Genomic DNA, 18,826 nt, shown 5'->3' on the forward strand with positions numbered 1-18,826 from the left:
ACACACACACACACACACACACATACTCAGCAACTGATGCACAGAGGCCAGGGGGCTAGTGGCGTGTTAGAGCCCACTGAGGGCTTGTTTTAAGGCCTCAGAGAGTGTCAGACCCCGGGACGGATCTGCTCCAGTCCAAAGGGAGGGGGGATTTAAGGGGTTTGGGGGATTGGGGAGGCGAAGGGAGGGGAAGGGAGGGGAAGGGAGGGGTGGGTTAGGTGGGGGGTTAAGACAAAACAATAAAAAGACCAGATTTGATCCGTTGTACAGCGAAACACGGCTGTTTCGGGGGAGATTATATTTTGGAATGCAAAAGACATTGCAAAATCCGCACACCTCCCCCACCCCCTGCCCCCCGCCCTCTATGGCTGGCTGCAGCTGTTCACTTTTCTCTCCTTCTCTCTCTTTCTCTCCGGTTCTCTCTCTTTTTGGCCTCCTAACTTGGACAGGTATTTATTGCTCTTCTCATCACACAGGTTGTCTCATGGTTCGTGGTCCCTTGAGCAAGAAATTGGAATAAGCACTTTAAACCTCCTTAACTGCCTTGTTAAATACATCTCTTTCAGGTTGGATATCTTTAGTTAAGCTGTGCAAATGCATTTACAAAAAAGGTGCTCAATCTCGCCATCTCTCCACTCTCGCTGAGTAAAAAAACAAAAAACAAAAACATTTTCCCTGTCTTTTACCAGCTGTTTGTTAGACAGCACGCTCTCATTCGCTCATACAGACAAAACCCTGGAGAACTTCTCAAAGGGAAGTACATCACTTCCTTCAACCTTTGGGCGGGAACTCAATGGTTCGGTCAAGTGCTAAAGTTTTTAGGACAAAACGGGTGTTTCAGAATTAAATATTCTCTAACATTCAAGCAGTATTCTCTCTCCCGTATGCGAGCTTCACTCTGTGAGAAATCAGAACTGAAGCTGAAGGAACCCCGCCCCCCCCATTCGATTTGCAATATATCTCAGCATAAAAAGGGACCAAATATTATCACCATCTAATATATATATATATACACATGTATACAAATGTAAAGTGTCAAGTACCCAAAAGCAGTCAAATCAAAAAGAACAACAACAACAACGATGACCAAAAAAAAAATAAAAACCCAAAAGGTTAAGACAAATCAAATGAAAAGAAAGAAAAGCTGAAAAAGCAGGATTGCGAGAGGTAAGATTCTATGCAGTTTTTGCCGATGACGACGGTAGTGCTTTAGAAACACTGAACCTCACCATACCCTCCCTCTATTCCCTGGCCCTGGCTACAGAGAGCCCCCGCAATGTGGATACGACTCCGTGTTTACCTTTTAGAAAGACGAACCATAGAATTCTACCTAGTTTATAGAGAAAGTCACACTTCACTCAAACCCCTGCCCAATTCTTTCTGAACCATTTCAGAAAAAAGTTGCTGCATCAGAATTGCATATATTGCCGTATTAATCAAAGAGACAATATCATTTGTTTATGGAATATGTACAAGTTATAACTGCATTAAAGTAGAAAAAAGACTGATTGGTTTGTTTTCCATCTCCCTGGACCAACTTCAGTTAACCCGTGCAACAGCCAACAGGTGGGTGACACCACCTGTGTGTTAAGACAAGGCTCTGTGAGAAACAGGCCTGGAAACGTTCTTCTCTACTGCATAGTTGCTTTGTTTTTCACAAATGCATATGGTAAAGCCTTCGCTCCAGTATAGAAAAGAAAAAGAGATACGACTCAGAAAGATGGAAACAGGGTGGAGGTGATGTGAAGTGCTCTTTGCTCTTTTGTTTGCTTTGCTGTTTTTTAACAGACCACTAAGTCGTGAGTCTACGCTTTAAAATCTAAAGCACGGAGGAAAAGGTAAAACAAGAAAACAAATTGATTTTTGTGACACCCTGATTTTGGTTTAGAGAGGAGCATGTAGTTGTCAATTTTTTTTGTTTGTTTGCCTTTGTTTTTTTTCTTTAATTTCTTGTTTTTTTTTCAAATTTCCATCTTGCGCGTGTCTCCACGTCCCTTCTGCGCGTCCCTTCCCAAGTCCCACTGTGACGTCCAGAGTCCCTTTCGTCTCACTGCGGCTCCTCCCCAGCCTTCTCTGAGCGTGCGGGGCTGCGTCCACGGCTTCCTGGGACTCCTTCCATGTCGGTGGGGGTGGCAGCGAGGGCAGCTGGAGGAGCCGCCTCCAGGCGCCTTCTGCCCCTGCCGCTGCGAGCACCGGGTCCAGGGACGGGTCCCGGGAGCCCCGCAGAGGCCTCCAGGAGCTCGGGGTCCCGCACCCGGGGCTTGCGTCCGCGCCGCGACGGGATGCCGTTGCAGCCGTCCTTCTTAAGGTGGCGGTGGAGATGGTCGGAGCGCACAAACGTCTTGAAGCAGCTGGAGCACTGGTAGGGCCGCAGGCCGGTGTGGACGCGCATGTGGTTCTTCAGGTCGTAGTTGTGGGCGAAAGCGGCGCCGCACTGGGTGCACAGGTAAGGCTTCTCCCCTGTGTGCTTGCGCATGTGAACCTTGAGCTTGTCCTGCCTGCAGAGAGAAGAAGGCGGAAAAAGGTTATAATGCAGGTGGTCACACACCATCCATCCACTGCACACCCATCTAATACAATCCAAGTGTGTGGACAATGAAAGGGCCTATTTATTAGATTAATTAAACTAAACTAAATAATACAGCTATATAATTGCATACATGTTTATAGTGGAATATAGTGTGACGTGTTCTAGTTGTTTATGACAATAGATCAAGACCTTCTCCCCACAGATAAGGATAGGATAAATATGGATAGCGTGTATATGTATTGTCAAATTAAAAATGTATATGTTTAATTCTTTAAAAAAGACAATTCCATCCAAAGTAATCCCTGTATTACCAAATTTCCATCCATGTACACACTGAAAGAGTCAATACTGCACACAGTTATTTAATAATAATTTTTAATCTTTAAAGCCAGGCAAACTGATATAGATTGACTCTCGTGCTGGCATAATTTCTATCCCCTGGTCTCAAAAGTTGAAACTGAGGACAGGCTGTGGGGTTTGCACTGCCTCCTCAAAAAAAGCAGCAAGCAATCCTGTGGTTCTTCCTTATTTTTGGGCGTGTCATGTGTGTGTGTTTATGGTGGGGGGGGGGGGGGGAGCGCACATTACACTCCTTACTGTAAATACTGCGTTCCCTTGGCGACCCCTTCGACATTCCCCTGCATATCCTGCTACTATCTGCTAGTGTAGACTTGGTTGCAACAGTTACGACTGTTTGCTCCGAAGATGACCATGCTGGGTCATATCAGGACAAGGGGCTGTAAATCAGTTTTCCTTTTCTGTTTTTTCATCTGCATCATCTTGAGACAGGCAGCAGTAGCCCAGCTCCCGGAGAGCTTAAAGATCAGCGCTTGGTTACCGTGGGAGCAAGGAAAGCCCGTGTAGGTTAAAGCATGCCATAGATGCAGTTTATAATCAAAGAGCTGCGCCGAGACGGCCGCCCTTGATCTAGGCTGGCTCTAATGGGCCACGCCTGTCTAATGCAGGTTATTGAATGGGTAAGAGGTGGCGGAGAGCCTCTTTAGGTCATAAGGACAAGGCTACTGACTTCTGAGAGCGACTCAGAAGGCCTCAGCCAGACAGGACAGGTTAAGGCAGGGGAGGCAGTTTATATCATTCGATGATTCGAAGTCATGGAAATGTATATATCTGTGTAAAGGCGATAAATGTCATTGCATTCCTGAGAAGTGCAGATATATCATAATAATTCTCACTTGAAAATCGATTACAGAAACATTGACGCGTCGTTTTGACATGTCGGAATACAACAAAAGGGGACAGAATTTCTTAAATTAGTGAAACCCTTGGACATTTAACAATAACGTGGATCCCTTGAGATGCTAAATTTTCGAGGGGATAAAAGAAATCTTCAAGAAAACCCGACACCTTTGAAGAGGAAATCTGACCCTCTGTAATAGTAAGAAGAAGCAGGTGGCATGCACATTAGCAGGACTGGAAGAGAAGCCATACAACCCTTTGCATCTTTACCGTATAAAAGTGTGTGTTGTCAAAGAGGATGGAGAACCTGCTGTCACTCTATGCAACTCTTTGTGTGTGTGTGTGTGTGTGTGTGTGTGTGTGTGTGTGTGTGTGTGTGTGTGTCTCCTCCACTCCTTTAAGCAGGGCAGAGTACAGCTCCGCTCACCACTGTGGCTAAGGTGACTGAATAGCCAGGCAGAATGGTGGCTTAGATAATACACACACACACACAAAAACACACATACATACACACACACACACACACACACGCACACACACACACACCCACACACACAGGGAAACACAAACACACTCACATGTGCCCAATACACATACCCAAACAAACAAACACAAATACATACACGCACAAACAAGTGTGCATGCAAGCACACACACACACACACACACACACACTGGGCCTTGGAACAAAGTGGCACACTGACGGAGGTGAATTATTTAAAGGACGGGAGTGATTTATTACAGCGCAAGGCACACTCTTAACCCTGATCAAACAGGATTAAGATTACAATGCCCCTTCCCACTGCCTGCTGCATTTAGACGGCACATTTAGATCACCCGCAAACAGGGGGTGCAGATATTTTCGTCCTGCCCACGTCTATTTCCAATGCGCATCCCCTGATTAATTCATTAAGGGGATGGTTTCATGGAAAAGGTGATACCCCTGTGTACATGGGAAATCATTTTGCGTGCACACACACACAGATACACACACACACGAGCTGGCACAGAAGAGCCAAACGGCACACTACATTAGTCAGCTACTAAGAGAGAGAGAGAGAGAGAGAGAGAGAGAAAGGGAGGGAGGGAGAGGGAGGGAGAGAGAAAAAAAAGAGAGAGAGAGACGTATGCGCCGTGGGCAATAATCAACATACCTCGGGATCACAAGTTCATGCAACTCACTGGCACAGATAGGGCACAGTCAGAATCCCCTCCCCCTCCCCTTTCACCCTTCCCCTCAACCATCCAGCCCCTGTATCAGAGCGACAAGCATTTTATAGTGGCCTCATCCCCTGATAACAGACACACTCACACGGCTCAGCCCACTTTTATAGGACCCCCCGCCTCGTTAAAATTCCAGGACTTTGTCATGGAGCCTGTCCTGCTCTACACCTGCCTTCTTTTATGGCCCCCCGACCCAACTGAACACTGAAAACAACATCATGCATTTCTTCTCAGCATTTTAATGAGCGCAGATTAGCAGAGGCACGTCTGCCAGGGGGACAGTGCCGCACCAGAGCCACAGTGTGCTCGGCGTCGGCGTGACAACACCCTGGGACACACTGACACTGTCACCTCTTCACTGGCCCTTTCGACTGGGAGAGAAACTACACTATGGATAGAGCAAGCAGAGAAAAAACTCTATTGTTGCTCTGTGTGTTAAGATCCAGTTATGAAATAGTTCAAAGTTCCCAGTAAAGCGTTCAAGTGTGTGTGTGTGGGGGGGAGTTGTGGGGCAATGGGGGGGCTAGACTTATGTTTTACTGAACCTAATCACCACAAAACAAGAGATTAACAGGTGCTGAAACAGGAGTGCTGGACTGATTCTAACTGGTTCTGTGTGGGTTCTGACTGTGGTAGCTTTCCCGTAGCCTACCTGGTGAAGCGCACTTTGCAGATGGCGCATTCGTAGGGCTTCTCTCCCGTGTGCGTGCGGATGTGCCGGGGCAGCTTGCCTGCGCCCTGGATGACCTTGGAGCAAATGGGGCACTTCTGGAAGGCCTTGGAGCGCATCTTCCTCTCGCCTGTGGCCACCGCGCCGGCCTGGCTGGCTCCGCCGCGCACCGACCACAGCAAGCCCTGGGAGACGGCAGCGGCGGTGGCCACAGCGGCGGAGCCCTCCTCGTGCTGCGCGCTGTTAAAGTACTTCAAGTAAAACTCCACGTCCGGGTCCTCCCCGTCGGGCGGCTCCTCGCCCGCCGCTTCCCGCTCTTTCTGCCGTTCGATGGAGTCCATCATCTGCTGCAGCAGGGCGCTGGCCGAGCCTCGCTCCGGATCGCGCTCCCGGTCCTGATTTTGGTCCCGATCCCGCTCCCGGTCCTGATTTTGATCCCGATCCCGCTTCCGATCTCGCTCCTGATCCTGGTCCCGTTCCCGTTCTGCCCGCTCCTGCTCCTGCTCATGCTCCAGTTTCACGCGCTCCGTCTGGAGGTAGAAATGTCCGTTCTGGGCTCCCGGGGCATAGTAATGGGGCAATACGGCCTCACCGCCGCCGACCCCCCCGTTGCCCCGTGCCCAGGCTGAGGGCACCTCTGGGTCTTCCTCGTCCTCCTCGTCCTCCTCGGGGTCCTGCATAGGTGGCTGTGCCAGGGCGAGGGCCAAGGGTGAGTCATACTCGTGCGGGGTGTTGGGGGTCCCGTTGCGCTCCGCTCCGTTGCGCTGGCTAAAGTGCTGGTGTGTGAGCGGGTCCCTGAGCTCTGGCGTGCTGCAGCTGCTGCTGCCCCAGTGCGCCCCCTGCTGAAAAAACTCCAGGTACTCGCGGGCGCGCAGCTGGTTCCCCTGCTCCCTTGCTCCTCCTCCTCGACCGCCACTCTTGGACCTCTCCTCGTCGTCTCTCTCGGCTTCCTCATCTTGCTCACTGCCCGCCTGTGGAGGAAGTAATTGAGGTTACGTCAGTCCATCTATGAGCATCAGCACACAGTTGGTTATGCCTACATGCCAGAAATATGCTTTACCTCACAGGAATATACCATGCAATGCTATGCTATGCTATGAATCTGCTCTGCTGCTAACCCTCAGGTTTAAAGGAGCACAGAACTCCTCACTGTCTCACAGAAAATGAGAAAATTCGGGTACACAAACTGTATTGAAGACAAAGGCTTCTGCACAAGCATGAATGACAATTAATACATATATAAAGAGGGAACCTTGCCCTAGTGAGGGAGCTTCAGTGACCTCAGAGAGTTAGAACTATTGGGAGTAAAGGTATGGTGGTGTTTTGTTCAAATACTGCACAATACTACAGACTAGCAATTTATAAGGCATCTCTTGGCCATTTTGAGTAATCATGATAGTTACGGCTGATAAAGGCTGGAGGTACCAAGCCACTCAAAGTGATTAGATTCATTTTACATTATCCTAATTAGAGTGGGGTTAAGAGACCACGGATCAATGGGACATTAGAGGATTCCACAATAAGCGTTGATATGCATGCCGCCATCACCACCACCTCCAACAAAAAATCAAATATTGAAATATCTTTCAAATCGGGCACTTGTGTAATTTGTGCCAAGGTATACTGAAACAGTTCAAGTGGCCCATGGTGGTTGTGTGTCTTGTGAAGATATTGCATGTCGGCTTTGCTCCTTTGGCAACTCCATGTACCTATAAAAAGTTGTTGGTTCCACTGACAAATCATAATCCTCCTACTCGAACCAAACTAAAAGTTTGGGTCAGCCAAAAACATTGTTTACTAACCTTTCCTAACCCTAACACTCCGTCATGAGATCAAACCGACATGATTTTCTCTGGCCACTGAGCTAAGCTCTTATGGTTTATGTCAATGTTATTTTGGACAGTATTAAATATGTTGAGGATCTACTTGTCTTTGCATTAGTTAGAAAGTTATGGCCCTTTGACCATACAGTGATAACAGGTTTTACTCTTATCAATCTCAACAACAGCTGACATAATTCTGACATAATTTCTCTAGGAATCTTTCATGGAACCTTCATCCTTTGACCTCTGACATCACATATGAGGCTAACCTCTGGCTAACTTCCTGACTCACTGATACAAAGCAGTACACCACCCTTAATGCTGCACATCCAACTCAGCCATGCCTACAAGCGTTCCTGCAGGACCAGTACTCGGCCCCCTCTTCTTCTACAGTCATCCTCTCACACTCAGCAAAATAGTGAGATCCTGTCTACTGTCACTGCTTGGCCAATCACATAGATCCACAGTTAACCATATCCACTGAACTGCTGTATAATACCGTCTAGAAGTATTTTTTTCATTATTTAATCTGAACTCAAATCTCCTGACTTCCTGAATGGCCTTAACCCTCACATAATATCCATCACCTGCATTGCATATTTTACTACAACTTAGGAATTAAGCTTGAAGGTATGTAGCTGTCATCCTTCAACCAAAACATCACTGGTTATTCCCTCCTTAGGCTAAACAAGCTCATAAAATGTTCACTTTTCTCATCAGGAAAAGTCCCTTGCTTTTTAAAAAGCCTCCTCGTGGTATAGTGCAAAAAGCTCTCTCCATTTCCTTGGTTTTGTTGGTTTGTGTAAACAACAGTACATCAACAACAATGACAATCAGATTTATCACATCTACTATATTGTATTTCATACTGATCTTTATGTTCTGAAGGTCGACCTGGAATTCCTTCCTTCCAGAATGAGCACTACACTGTGACAAAATTAAGCAGTTAACATGAGTCATATATTATAATATGAAGTATCCTTTGAGAAAATGTGAGAAAACACCCTTCAAGAATACTTTTGAAAAAATAGTTCATGGAAACCACCTGATTCAGAGACAGACTGAGTTACATAGAAAAAGGGACCTTATCCACCATCTTGATCAACTTGAAGTTGAAGCTGCTCTTAGATGGTTTTAGATGATTAAACTACCGCAAAGCTTGTCAAGCATGAGTCAAGCTGGTCTACTCTTAGTCAAGGCATCTGTTCTGTACCATGGTTGCCCACACTGTGTTATAAAGAGTGTGTTGAAGACCATCCCTCTGTATGTTGGTGGTGTGTGTCTGTGTATGTGCGTGTTTTGGGGTATTTTACTACAGGATATTGTGGGTTTTAATGGTGCAACCTCACTAATTTCAGTAATATGATTTAGAGGAATGAGAAATAGAGGTTATGTCTCTACGTGTGTACAAGTGACTGTGTCGATTTGCCTACGTGGCTATGTGTATGTGTGCATGCATGTGTGTGTGTTCGCGTGTATGTGTATATGTATATGTAAGTGTGTCTATGTAAGTTTATGTTTGTGTGTGTGTGTGTGAGCTGTGAGTGTTGTTCCCACCGGCGGGGAGAGCACTTTGGTGTCCAGCAGGTGTGTGCAGACATCTTGGACGGGCGAGATCTCCAGAAGACGAGCGGCGCTCAGGATGTCGGCCACGCTGCTGTGGCTAACCGTCAGCGTGGCCGTGTAGGCAAAGTCCAGCAGCGCCGCCAGTGCCTCAGCCCGGACGAAGTCGATAGCGTAAACGCTCTGGTGGTTGGCAGCGAGACCGGAGGTGAAGAGCTTGTGGAAGTAGGAGCTGCAAGAGGCCAGGACGGAGCGGTGCGCGTGGAACTCGCGCTCCTGCACGACCAGCAGCACGTCGCACAGCAGGCCGCTCAGCCGCTGCTCGTTCAGGCTGCCCAGGACGTCGGCGCTATGCTCGGGGAATGGGATGCCCACCGGCCCCTCCTCCACGTCCCTGGAGCCGACACTGCAGCCGACGCGCGACCGCACGTGACGACCCCCCCGTCCGCCGGCCCCCGACGACATCTTCCACCAGCCTGCCGCCGAGCCGCCAATCACAGGCCCCACTCGCGTGTCCGTCCTGCCGTCTGTCCGTCTGCCTGACTGAATGAGGAATGGAGGGGAAAAAGAGAGAGAGAGAGAGAGAAAGAGAGAGAGAGAGAGAGAAGACAAGAGGCGCCATGTGAGAAATATATTCACACACAACATATTCACAAAAACGTATTAAACAGTAAAATAAAATATACACATAAAACATTACTACAGAGAGAGAGAGAGAGAGGAAAAGATGATGTTAGATAATTACATTCAGAGCAGCAAAACAAAATATCCTCACATTGAGAGAAAGCTACGGGAAGCTAGGAGGAAAATGTGTTTTACATTCATATTTAGATGATGCATGATGTCATCCTAACAGTATGGGCTTCACCTGAGCCGCTGTGCTGGCTGTCAAATCCAATTCCACTGGCAGTGGAAAAAACCAATCAATCACCGGTAAATGTTGTGGCCTTATGAATGACAGCTTCCTTGTATGTATCTACACTGAATGTAAAAATAATCTGGACAGATAAACAGCTCCTACTTCCAGGGCCTACATTTTGTGTGTGGGTATATGTGTGTATAGATGTATACCCACACACACACACACACACACACACACACACACACACACACACACACACACACACACACACACACAAACACATACACACACACACACACAACCACATACACACACATACTGTATATGTGTCTGTATGTATGTATGAATATAACCCATACACTAACACACATGCATGAAGTAGTAGTAAAATTTAGGAGGTGATGCCAGCATGGGCTGGTTAGATTACAAAACTGCCCAGTGAATGCACTGGAAAACTAGTAGGACAGTAGAGTGCTGGGCTGCTAATTCATGGTGAAGGATAAGCTATTATAGGCGCAGCCGCTTTTAAGTTCAGGTTTGGGTCAGGCCAGCAAGTGCAGTATGAGAGAGTGTGTTAATCTCCTAACTTGTGGTATTTCAGTTTAGTCTGGGGTTTCTTTGTTGTGGCAAGTATTCTGGTCAGGGCATGAATTGTATTATGTGTCCATCTCTTGGGGGGAGAGTCTGCAAAACTGACTGAAACATATCATATCAGAAGACAAGTTGAATAATGTTAAGGAAGAATAATATTACTACTGTTTATTTTATCGTCTCAGGTCAATAGAAACCAGTCAATGGCTGCTGATAGCAAAAAGGACTGAGAAAACTTTCACTGTGACCCAGCCTGTACTAACAGATAGGACCTGAAGGGTTACAGAAGCAGTAGGATATTCCCAAACACAAAAGTCTTCCTCAGCAAACCCCTGGGGCTCACAGTGACTTAGCAAATCACTTCACATAGAGTCATTGTAATGACATTATTGCTATGTAGTGACATTATTTAAACCACATTATTTTTCTAATGTCATGTTTCATAACATACGCACAAGACATTTTCAAACTTTTTAATATTACATTTTTTGGGTTGGGCCTTCCTTTAGCACAAGGACTTTCTGTCACCTGGCTGACTGTGTGGTGTGTGCTGGGCACTGGTGAGGAGTGGAAGGGGAGGCAATGAGGGGAAACTGCAGGAGGGTTAGCATTAGCGTTAGCCCTTGACTGGGAGGGGCAGCGCGGCGCAACAGACCAGGGGGAGAGTGGAGAGGACTGGAGTGAAATGCAGTGGAGGGAGCACTGGGTGTGGGGCCGTGCAGCATGTGCACTCTGTGTCGTGTCAGTTGACTGCTGGGGAGGGGAGGGGGGGAGGGGGGGAGGGAGTTTGGGGAGGGGTGGCTGAGGGCGAGGGGGGCTGCCTGCGCGAGGGACTATAGTGGAAAAAACCCACTGGAGGAGGAGGAGGAGGACACGCGCAGGCTGCGAGGGAACAGTATTAAAAGGGAGGTTGTCAATCCGGTCTGAGCCGGTTACCCCACCCTGCGCCCTGTGCCAAGTTTCAGGAAAGGCTGTCCCCTTGCTCACGTGTGGGGGGGAGATTAAAATGATCGACTGCAGCCTGAGCAAGGGGGAGGGGGGCTCTGGGAAGCAAACCCTCCCCGATTTGTCCATTCAGTCACACACACACATGCACACACACACACACACACAGGCGTGCATGCACACACAAGCACACACACACTCAAACACGGAAGGCAAACAGCTTCGCCCCCACCCCCCAGGCTCCCATCTGCCAGGGAGACCCAGCAGGGGGTAGAGGCCTGGGGGATTATGCTCTATAAGAGCAATGCATTCAAATGACATTCCTTCAGATCAAGCCCCTTGGTATGTACGCTAGACCTGCTGAACCTAGGAACCCCACACCTTTTGCCGGAAAATGTCAACCAGCTTCCCACACCTCCAGAGTTGGCACCGTTTCAGCACACACCAGAGGTCATGGTTAGGTAAAACAATGAAAAGAATACTGGTTAGGTTGGGCCCTCCATTACCACAGTAGTTGTCTAACTGGTGATTGCAGTTTGCAGGCAACTGTTTAGTAGCAACTAAACTAACTGCACAACAGAAACTGTACCAGTTCTAGTAGTGTAGCAGCATTATATCTAACTGAATATGTTCTATTTTTTGTATCCGAAAGAAAGAATGCTGTTATGGCTGAGACAGCACATTCTGGCTATACTTCACCTGTATCAGGCTATTTCACAAGTACTCGCCTGAATGAACAAGCCATTAGGATATGTGTATGTGTGGGCTGAAACGTCTGTTTGCTAGTGTTGAACAGGCATGTCAGTGTCCCTCAAGCCTGTGCCATCTTAATGTGCACCTGATCTCTATGCAGATTTACTATCACACACACACACACACACACACACACACACACACACACACACACACACACAGGGGCCCTGATAAAGTCACCAGACTCAGGGCCTAATTTCACTATTCATTCTCATTTGACTATCTATGAGGCAGGGGGCTAACGGACAAGTCCTTGTTGTGTTAAAAAAAAAGAGAGAGAGAGAGAGAGAGAGAGAGAGAGAGAGAGAGAGAGAAGAGATAGAGAGAGAGAAAGAGATAGAGATAGAGAGAGGAGGTCACTGAGGGCAAAGTCACTAAGATCTCGAGAGAGGCTCATCTGTGTAGCATTCCCTCATGGCTGCAGCCTGCTGTAAGAATGCTTTACCTAAACACTCCATTCCCACCAGATGAGGCCAACCTGGCCAACCTGAACCTTTTACTTTTTCTGTTTCTTCCTCGAGTCTGAGGAAGACAGACAAATAATCGCTGTCAGTCATCAGCGTCACAGGTGAGGGTGTGGGATCAGAGCGTCACGCAAGCCTGTCCCAGAATAACCCCTGCGAGCGCAAGAGAGAAAGAGGAAACACCGCAAACAAACCTGATCCTAACACCTCCTCATGCCTCCCAACATTCCCTATTACTTATTCATGGCTGCGGGTGACGGGGGCCATGGCGTGTCCCCAACGTCTCGTTTCAAGGCCTCTCACACTCACACTCACACTCTCACAGCCCAGCCCAGCCCAGCCCAGCACATACAGCACAGCACGGCGCTATCTGGGGCTGCTATCCACTGAGCCTGTCCGCTCATGCAGGCCAGGCCACTGCTTTGCAAGTCAAAACCACAAGCCGGTGCAGATCTTACCCCAGCCCTCCATCTTCACCGACCCGCCCCCCTAACAACCCCCCCCCCCCCCCCCCCCCCCCCTCCACCTCAGCCCCCAACCCCGCCAGCAAACGTCAAGAGCAGGTACTCAGATTAGATTTCAAGGATGATCTGCTCTGTTCACCCAAAACGAACATCAAGCTGCTCCAGACAAAAAAAACTGCAAGGGAGTTTTATAAAAAAAATAAACAAAGACATGACCCCAAGCATGTAAACATGTATTCCTTTAGAGTGATATAAGGTGGTGTAGTTCAGCTGGACATGATTTGGTTGGGAAAGGCAACTGTTGGGTTTTATCAGACGCTACATAAAAACAAACAGAGAAAAAAAAGGGATATCTAAGAATGTAGCATTCCAGTCAGGACCTCGCTGCATTCCTAGAGCGCGCCGGCTCATGACATCAACAAAAACAACCCAAGGTGCCTCACAGCCAGCAGCACTGTAAGAGGAGCCTGCTTCTGTCAGAACTGTTATTTGTTTGTTTGCTTGTTTGCTCTTGTGTGGTTCTTGCTGCGTTTTAGCGTAGCTGTCTAGTTTTTTTCTTTACAGTTTCTAGCGGAGATGATGAACAGAGACAGACAGAGAGACAGAGAGAGAGAGAGAGAGAGAGAGAGAGAGAGAGAGAGAGAGAGAGAGCAGGAGGATTAGAAAGCTCACTGTATGCCTACTGTAGGTGGTGGCTCTCAGAACACCAAGCCTTGGCAAAGCCCTGAAACGCGCCACAGCGGGAGGCTACGGTGAGCAGCGGGGGGTGTTCCCCAGCTGGGAATCCTGAGAGCGTGCCTGCGATTAGCAGCCGCCATGGCCCACAGGGAGAGAGTGGGGGCCAGGGGGAGGGGGATCACTGGCCAGGGGTCAGCAGGGTTCAAGGTCAAGGCCCAGCGGATATTACAGGATAATCGGAAACGCTATGGAGAAAAGGGGGTGGAGGAGGAGGAGGAGGAGAAGGAGGGGGTGGGAGAGGGGAGGAGGGGGGTGTGGCGAGTTCCAAGAAGAACAGGATTTCAAGCAAGGCCCTGTGTACATGTGTGTGTGTGTGGTGTGTGTGTGTGTGTGTGGGAGGGGGTGTGTGGATGTGAGTGAGTCACTACTGCCAGCGCTGGTAGGAAGCCTGACTGGCCATACAGAGCCTAGGCAGGAAGTAGGGCGAGCAACTGATAAAACTGGAGTTGTGGGGCTGGGCTGCCAAACTGGAGGGATGTCAGCAGGCTGCCAAAAATCAAGACTTCTCTGCACAATGCCCTGAAAGGTAGTGGGCGAGGCTGTTTTAAACAAACTCACACCACCACTTCAGCCCATCCCAAGCCCTCGCTCCACGGCGGGCGCCCGAAAAAATAAAATGCTCTGAGACTTAATAAAACCACCCTCAACCCCACACAACCCTGGACAGACTCGAGAAAAGAAAATCCTTATAATTTCAATTTCTTATGTCACACTGGACAATAAAAGTTTAGTGAGTTGAAGAAGTTGCCTTTATTATGGAAATTCAAAGGTCAAAGTTCGATCACCACACATGCCAGATACACTGCTTGCCAAGAACTGGAGATATAATGAGAGGCACAGCCCCTAGAGGCAACAGCAGCAGGCTAGCTATCGGAAAAACAGGGAACAATCTTCGCAATTAATAAACTGTGTTTCTTTAACTCTGTAAAACACATTACATGTTTGCAACCCTATGGAATATTTCAATATAAAATGTTGTTTTAAAGTAACACTTGATGAACTGATCCCAAAAGTCAAATTATACTCTTTTAACACGTGTTCCCAAAGCTTTTCCAAGTTCTGTGGCAAAATTGTTAAGAGTGGAAGTTGAGAGCTGTTATGACTGCTTTAATCTATGGTTTTCTGCAGACATATTGCATATCAGAAGATATAAATAGATGATTGTAGACTGGACAAACCAACTAAGCCAAACATACAATAATGTATATGTTTGCTAACAATAACCAACAGTTTATATATTTGATGTTATATTATATACAGTATAGGACATTCTTGAATACAATTTCTAAACCTTTTGCACTTGAGACACTTCTTCCTGATTGGCTTAGTCTGGACAGGTACAGAACCCGCACAGTCCCCTCACCTAGCAAAGGACAACTGAGGGGGCCAACAAATCACACACACACACTCTCTCTCACACACACACACACACACACACACACACACACACTCACACTCACACTCACATGCATACACACACTCTCTCTCTCTCACTCTCTCTCACACTCACACACACACACACACACACACACACACACACACACACACACACACACACACACACACACACACACACACACACACACACACACACACACACACACACACACTCACACTCACAGTCACATTCACACTCACTCAAACTCACACTCACACACACAGTCCCTAACCCCCTTTTATTAATCTCACCACAGTGTTGACCCCCCTGAGAATATGAGTGTGAAAAGTAAAGGAGAAGTCTGCTATGCTGGCCTGTCCAATCAGCCCCCTACCCATTGAAACGCAAGTGCCACGCTACACACACACACACACACACAAACACATTGACAAGACAAACCCACAGACACAGAACCCCCAACCGAAGAGCACTTCCTGTGGTGTAACAGAACCCGCTCTGTTATCAGATGACCAGCTCGCCCAGACGCTGCAGTGCCCTGCCCTCCGCCCAGCCCATGCAACCGACCGGCCGACCCACCTCAGCTTCCACTTCCCCCTTCACACGACTTGCTGAGGATGCTCAAACGCAACACCCCCCCACAGACACACACCCCCACCATGCACAATCTACCACTCTTAACCCGCCCAAACACACACACACACACACACACACACACACACACACACACACACACACGCACACATATCACTTGCCACATATCCACCGTTCAGTCTGTCACTCGACTCATGACCATGTAAAAAATCATGGCCTGGTTTGAGAGGGACAAGAATGACAAACAGCATTCACTGACAACATTCAAAAACAAACAAACAAACAAACTATTTATCTGATTCAAGGGCACGGTGTGGGAAAATAATGAGTGAAGCCGTCTCCCCCCCAGAGATAATGGAGTCTCCGACAAGAAAGCCCTTTAAATATGCAACGGGAGCATATAATAAGGGGCACTCTCTGATTACCGGCGGATAAACCGCACAAGGACAGAGCGTTGCGGGGCTTCGCGAAAAATCTAATATGATCAAGTCGCATCTTAAATTTTTATTTTTTTTTAAAGAGTCCGGGAGCCCACCCAGATCACTGGCCCAAAATGAAACATGGCTGAAAGAGAAAAAAAACAACCCATCACACATCTCAACACACAGAAAAGCTGCCTGTCTGTCTGGTGAGGGAGTTACAAGATTATTTTATTGCTGACAAGTGGAGCCCATTCTTAGTTGGCCGGCAGGACTTCAGTCTGGCCTGCGGCAGCTGACGGTGTAACTGTGGGGCACGGATCCCGACTTCACTGCCCTCTCATCCTATATGTGTGAGCAGTTCACCACCCACCACCATCAGCAGAACCATCAGCGCCATGTCCTCCCTTTCGAATACTACTCCACTTCCTCACTGGGCCAGTCCCAGTCACAGCCACTTCAGAAATTCCCCAAGTCACTTCGGCAGTTTGGCCATGTGGTCTAAATGTATGACTTCTTGTGGAAAGTCAAAAATTCATGTGCTTTTTCAGGGGGAACTCAATATTTTTGTATGACAAACGAGTAACACCCGCCCAACTACAACACTGTCAGCAAATTCCACTTCCTTGCAATGAATGAAATTCCCCAAATATCTCGTAATTCAGAATGACTGAGGAAAAAGACAGATTCAGAGACTTTTGATTCTTGCTTTCGTGTTTAAAAAAAAAGTAAAGAGGCTGCTTTCCACCTCGCCATGCTGAATACTTTCTCAAACTGCCTCACTGCATTCTTCCGTAGGTGCCACGACCCAAGTTGACCTCATGCTGCCATTAACTTGCCATGTGTGTGTGGTTATGCTTTACATTCTGGAGATAAAGACAGGCTTCGCCACTGACAAGCCCATGAGGGCAGTGCATGCATTTACCCAGGGCCACAGACGTCAGGCTGTATAACAATAACAACTTAGAAACTCCCCAGTCTAGCTCCCTGCCTCACTTTCTCTGAACCCGCACTCCCCAACAAACGGGTTCTACAAGTACGAGGTGCAAGAAGGAAAAAAAATCATACGTCCTTAAAATACATTACAATCACAGTACAAAAAAAAATCATTCCAGTTTCTTGCTGCAACAGACACGCTATTGTCACATATGCCACAAACTCACAAACACACACAGACACACACACACACACACACACACACACACACACACACACGTAAACAGTCCCCCCCAACACACACATGTATTCACAAACACACACACACACACACACACACACACGTACACAGTCCCCCTCCACACACACACGTCTTCACAAACACACACACACATGTACAGTCCCCCCATCACACATATGTCTTCACAAACACAGACACACACATGTACACAATCCCCCCAAACACCGCACGTCTACACAAACATACACACACACACACATGTATGCAGTCCCCCCAACACAGACACGTCTTCACAAACACACACACACACACACAGCCACACGTACACAGTCCCCCCCAAAACTCACACACTTCTTCACAAACACACACACACACACACATGTACACAGTCGCCCCCAAAACACACACGTCTTCAGAAACACACACACATGTACACAGTCCCCCCCCCCCAACACACACGTCTTCACAAACCCACACACACACACACACTTGTGATATGCACTTGACAAGTCATAAGACAGTGCTGATGAGGACTGTTTGTAAGGGCAGGGAAGGGAAGTGGGAGTCTTGGGAGGCGACAGCAATAGGGGAAGGGGCGAGGAGTGGTCAGGGAGAGACATGAGGCACAGCAAGGACAAACCGCCTGACGCTCTCAAAGTCCAAGGTGGCATCAGCGCCGCGGCCGAGACTGGCGAAAGGAAGTGAAACTGTTCACTAGAGGTACCACACATTCTCTTGCCTCATACCAGCTCTGTATCAAAACCACAAGAACCTATGGCACTGTCCCTGGGCAAAACCCACACGGCACATAACACGAGCCAGATGTCATCGAGGCTGTCGTGATCACGGACATTATACTTAGCTCAACTCTACTTTACAAACAGAGAAGAAGTAAAGGAACAGCCTAAGCATTTTTGGGATACATCTGCTTCTTAGCCTGTATTCAGCACCCACACACACACATGCACACACACACACCTGAGCATGTCCCAAAAGTAAGGCAGACTCAACATCGACAACGTCGGTTTTTTAAAAGTACCTGCTACATCCGAGCACTTCTCCATTTTCCCCTATCCACCTCATCTGCAAGTGGGTCAAGAGCTGGGAACTCAAATGAAGCCCTGTCCTCCCCCTGCCCCCCCCCCCCTCCGCCCTTACAAAGATCCAGCGAGCTCCTCTCTATCTCAGCCTGTCCTATGCCAGGCTGTCAGTACAACAGAGTGCAGTGTGTGTGTGTGTGTGTGTGTGTGTGTGTGTGTGTATGTGTTTAGTTTCTCTTACCAGCTGCCCAGAAGTGTGCTTCCCTCCTCCAGCCAACTCGGTCTCCCCTGCCTGCTTTGCCTGCCTCCGTGTCTGGGCAGGGCCCTGCCTCAGTGCTAGAGCAATTGCAGACAGGAAACTTCCGAGTGGCCCTAG

The 18,826-nt window shown here is 48.1% G+C and overlaps 1 protein-coding gene across 1 annotated transcript; it reads right to left on the reverse strand.

Moving 5' to 3' along the window:
• Window positions 1-2,047: 2,047 nt before the first annotated feature.
• On the reverse strand, window positions 2,048-18,826 carry zbtb7a (zinc finger and BTB domain containing 7a; the record flags this gene model as incomplete). The annotated part of the gene is made up of 4 exons (XM_080832100.1): window positions 18,692-18,826; window positions 9,002-9,550; window positions 5,604-6,592; window positions 2,048-2,498 (listed from the first exon to the last, which is right to left on the reverse strand). Exons 2-4 carry the CDS (start codon window positions 9,470-9,472, stop codon window positions 2,048-2,050), a joined length of 1,911 nt encoding a protein of 636 aa, XP_080688226.1. The 5' UTR covers window positions 9,473-9,550; window positions 18,692-18,826.

Source organism: Sprattus sprattus (assembly GCF_963457725.1).
Source record: "Sprattus sprattus genome assembly, chromosome: 2".
Classification (NCBI taxonomy): domain Eukaryota; kingdom Metazoa; phylum Chordata; class Actinopteri; order Clupeiformes; family Clupeidae; genus Sprattus; species Sprattus sprattus.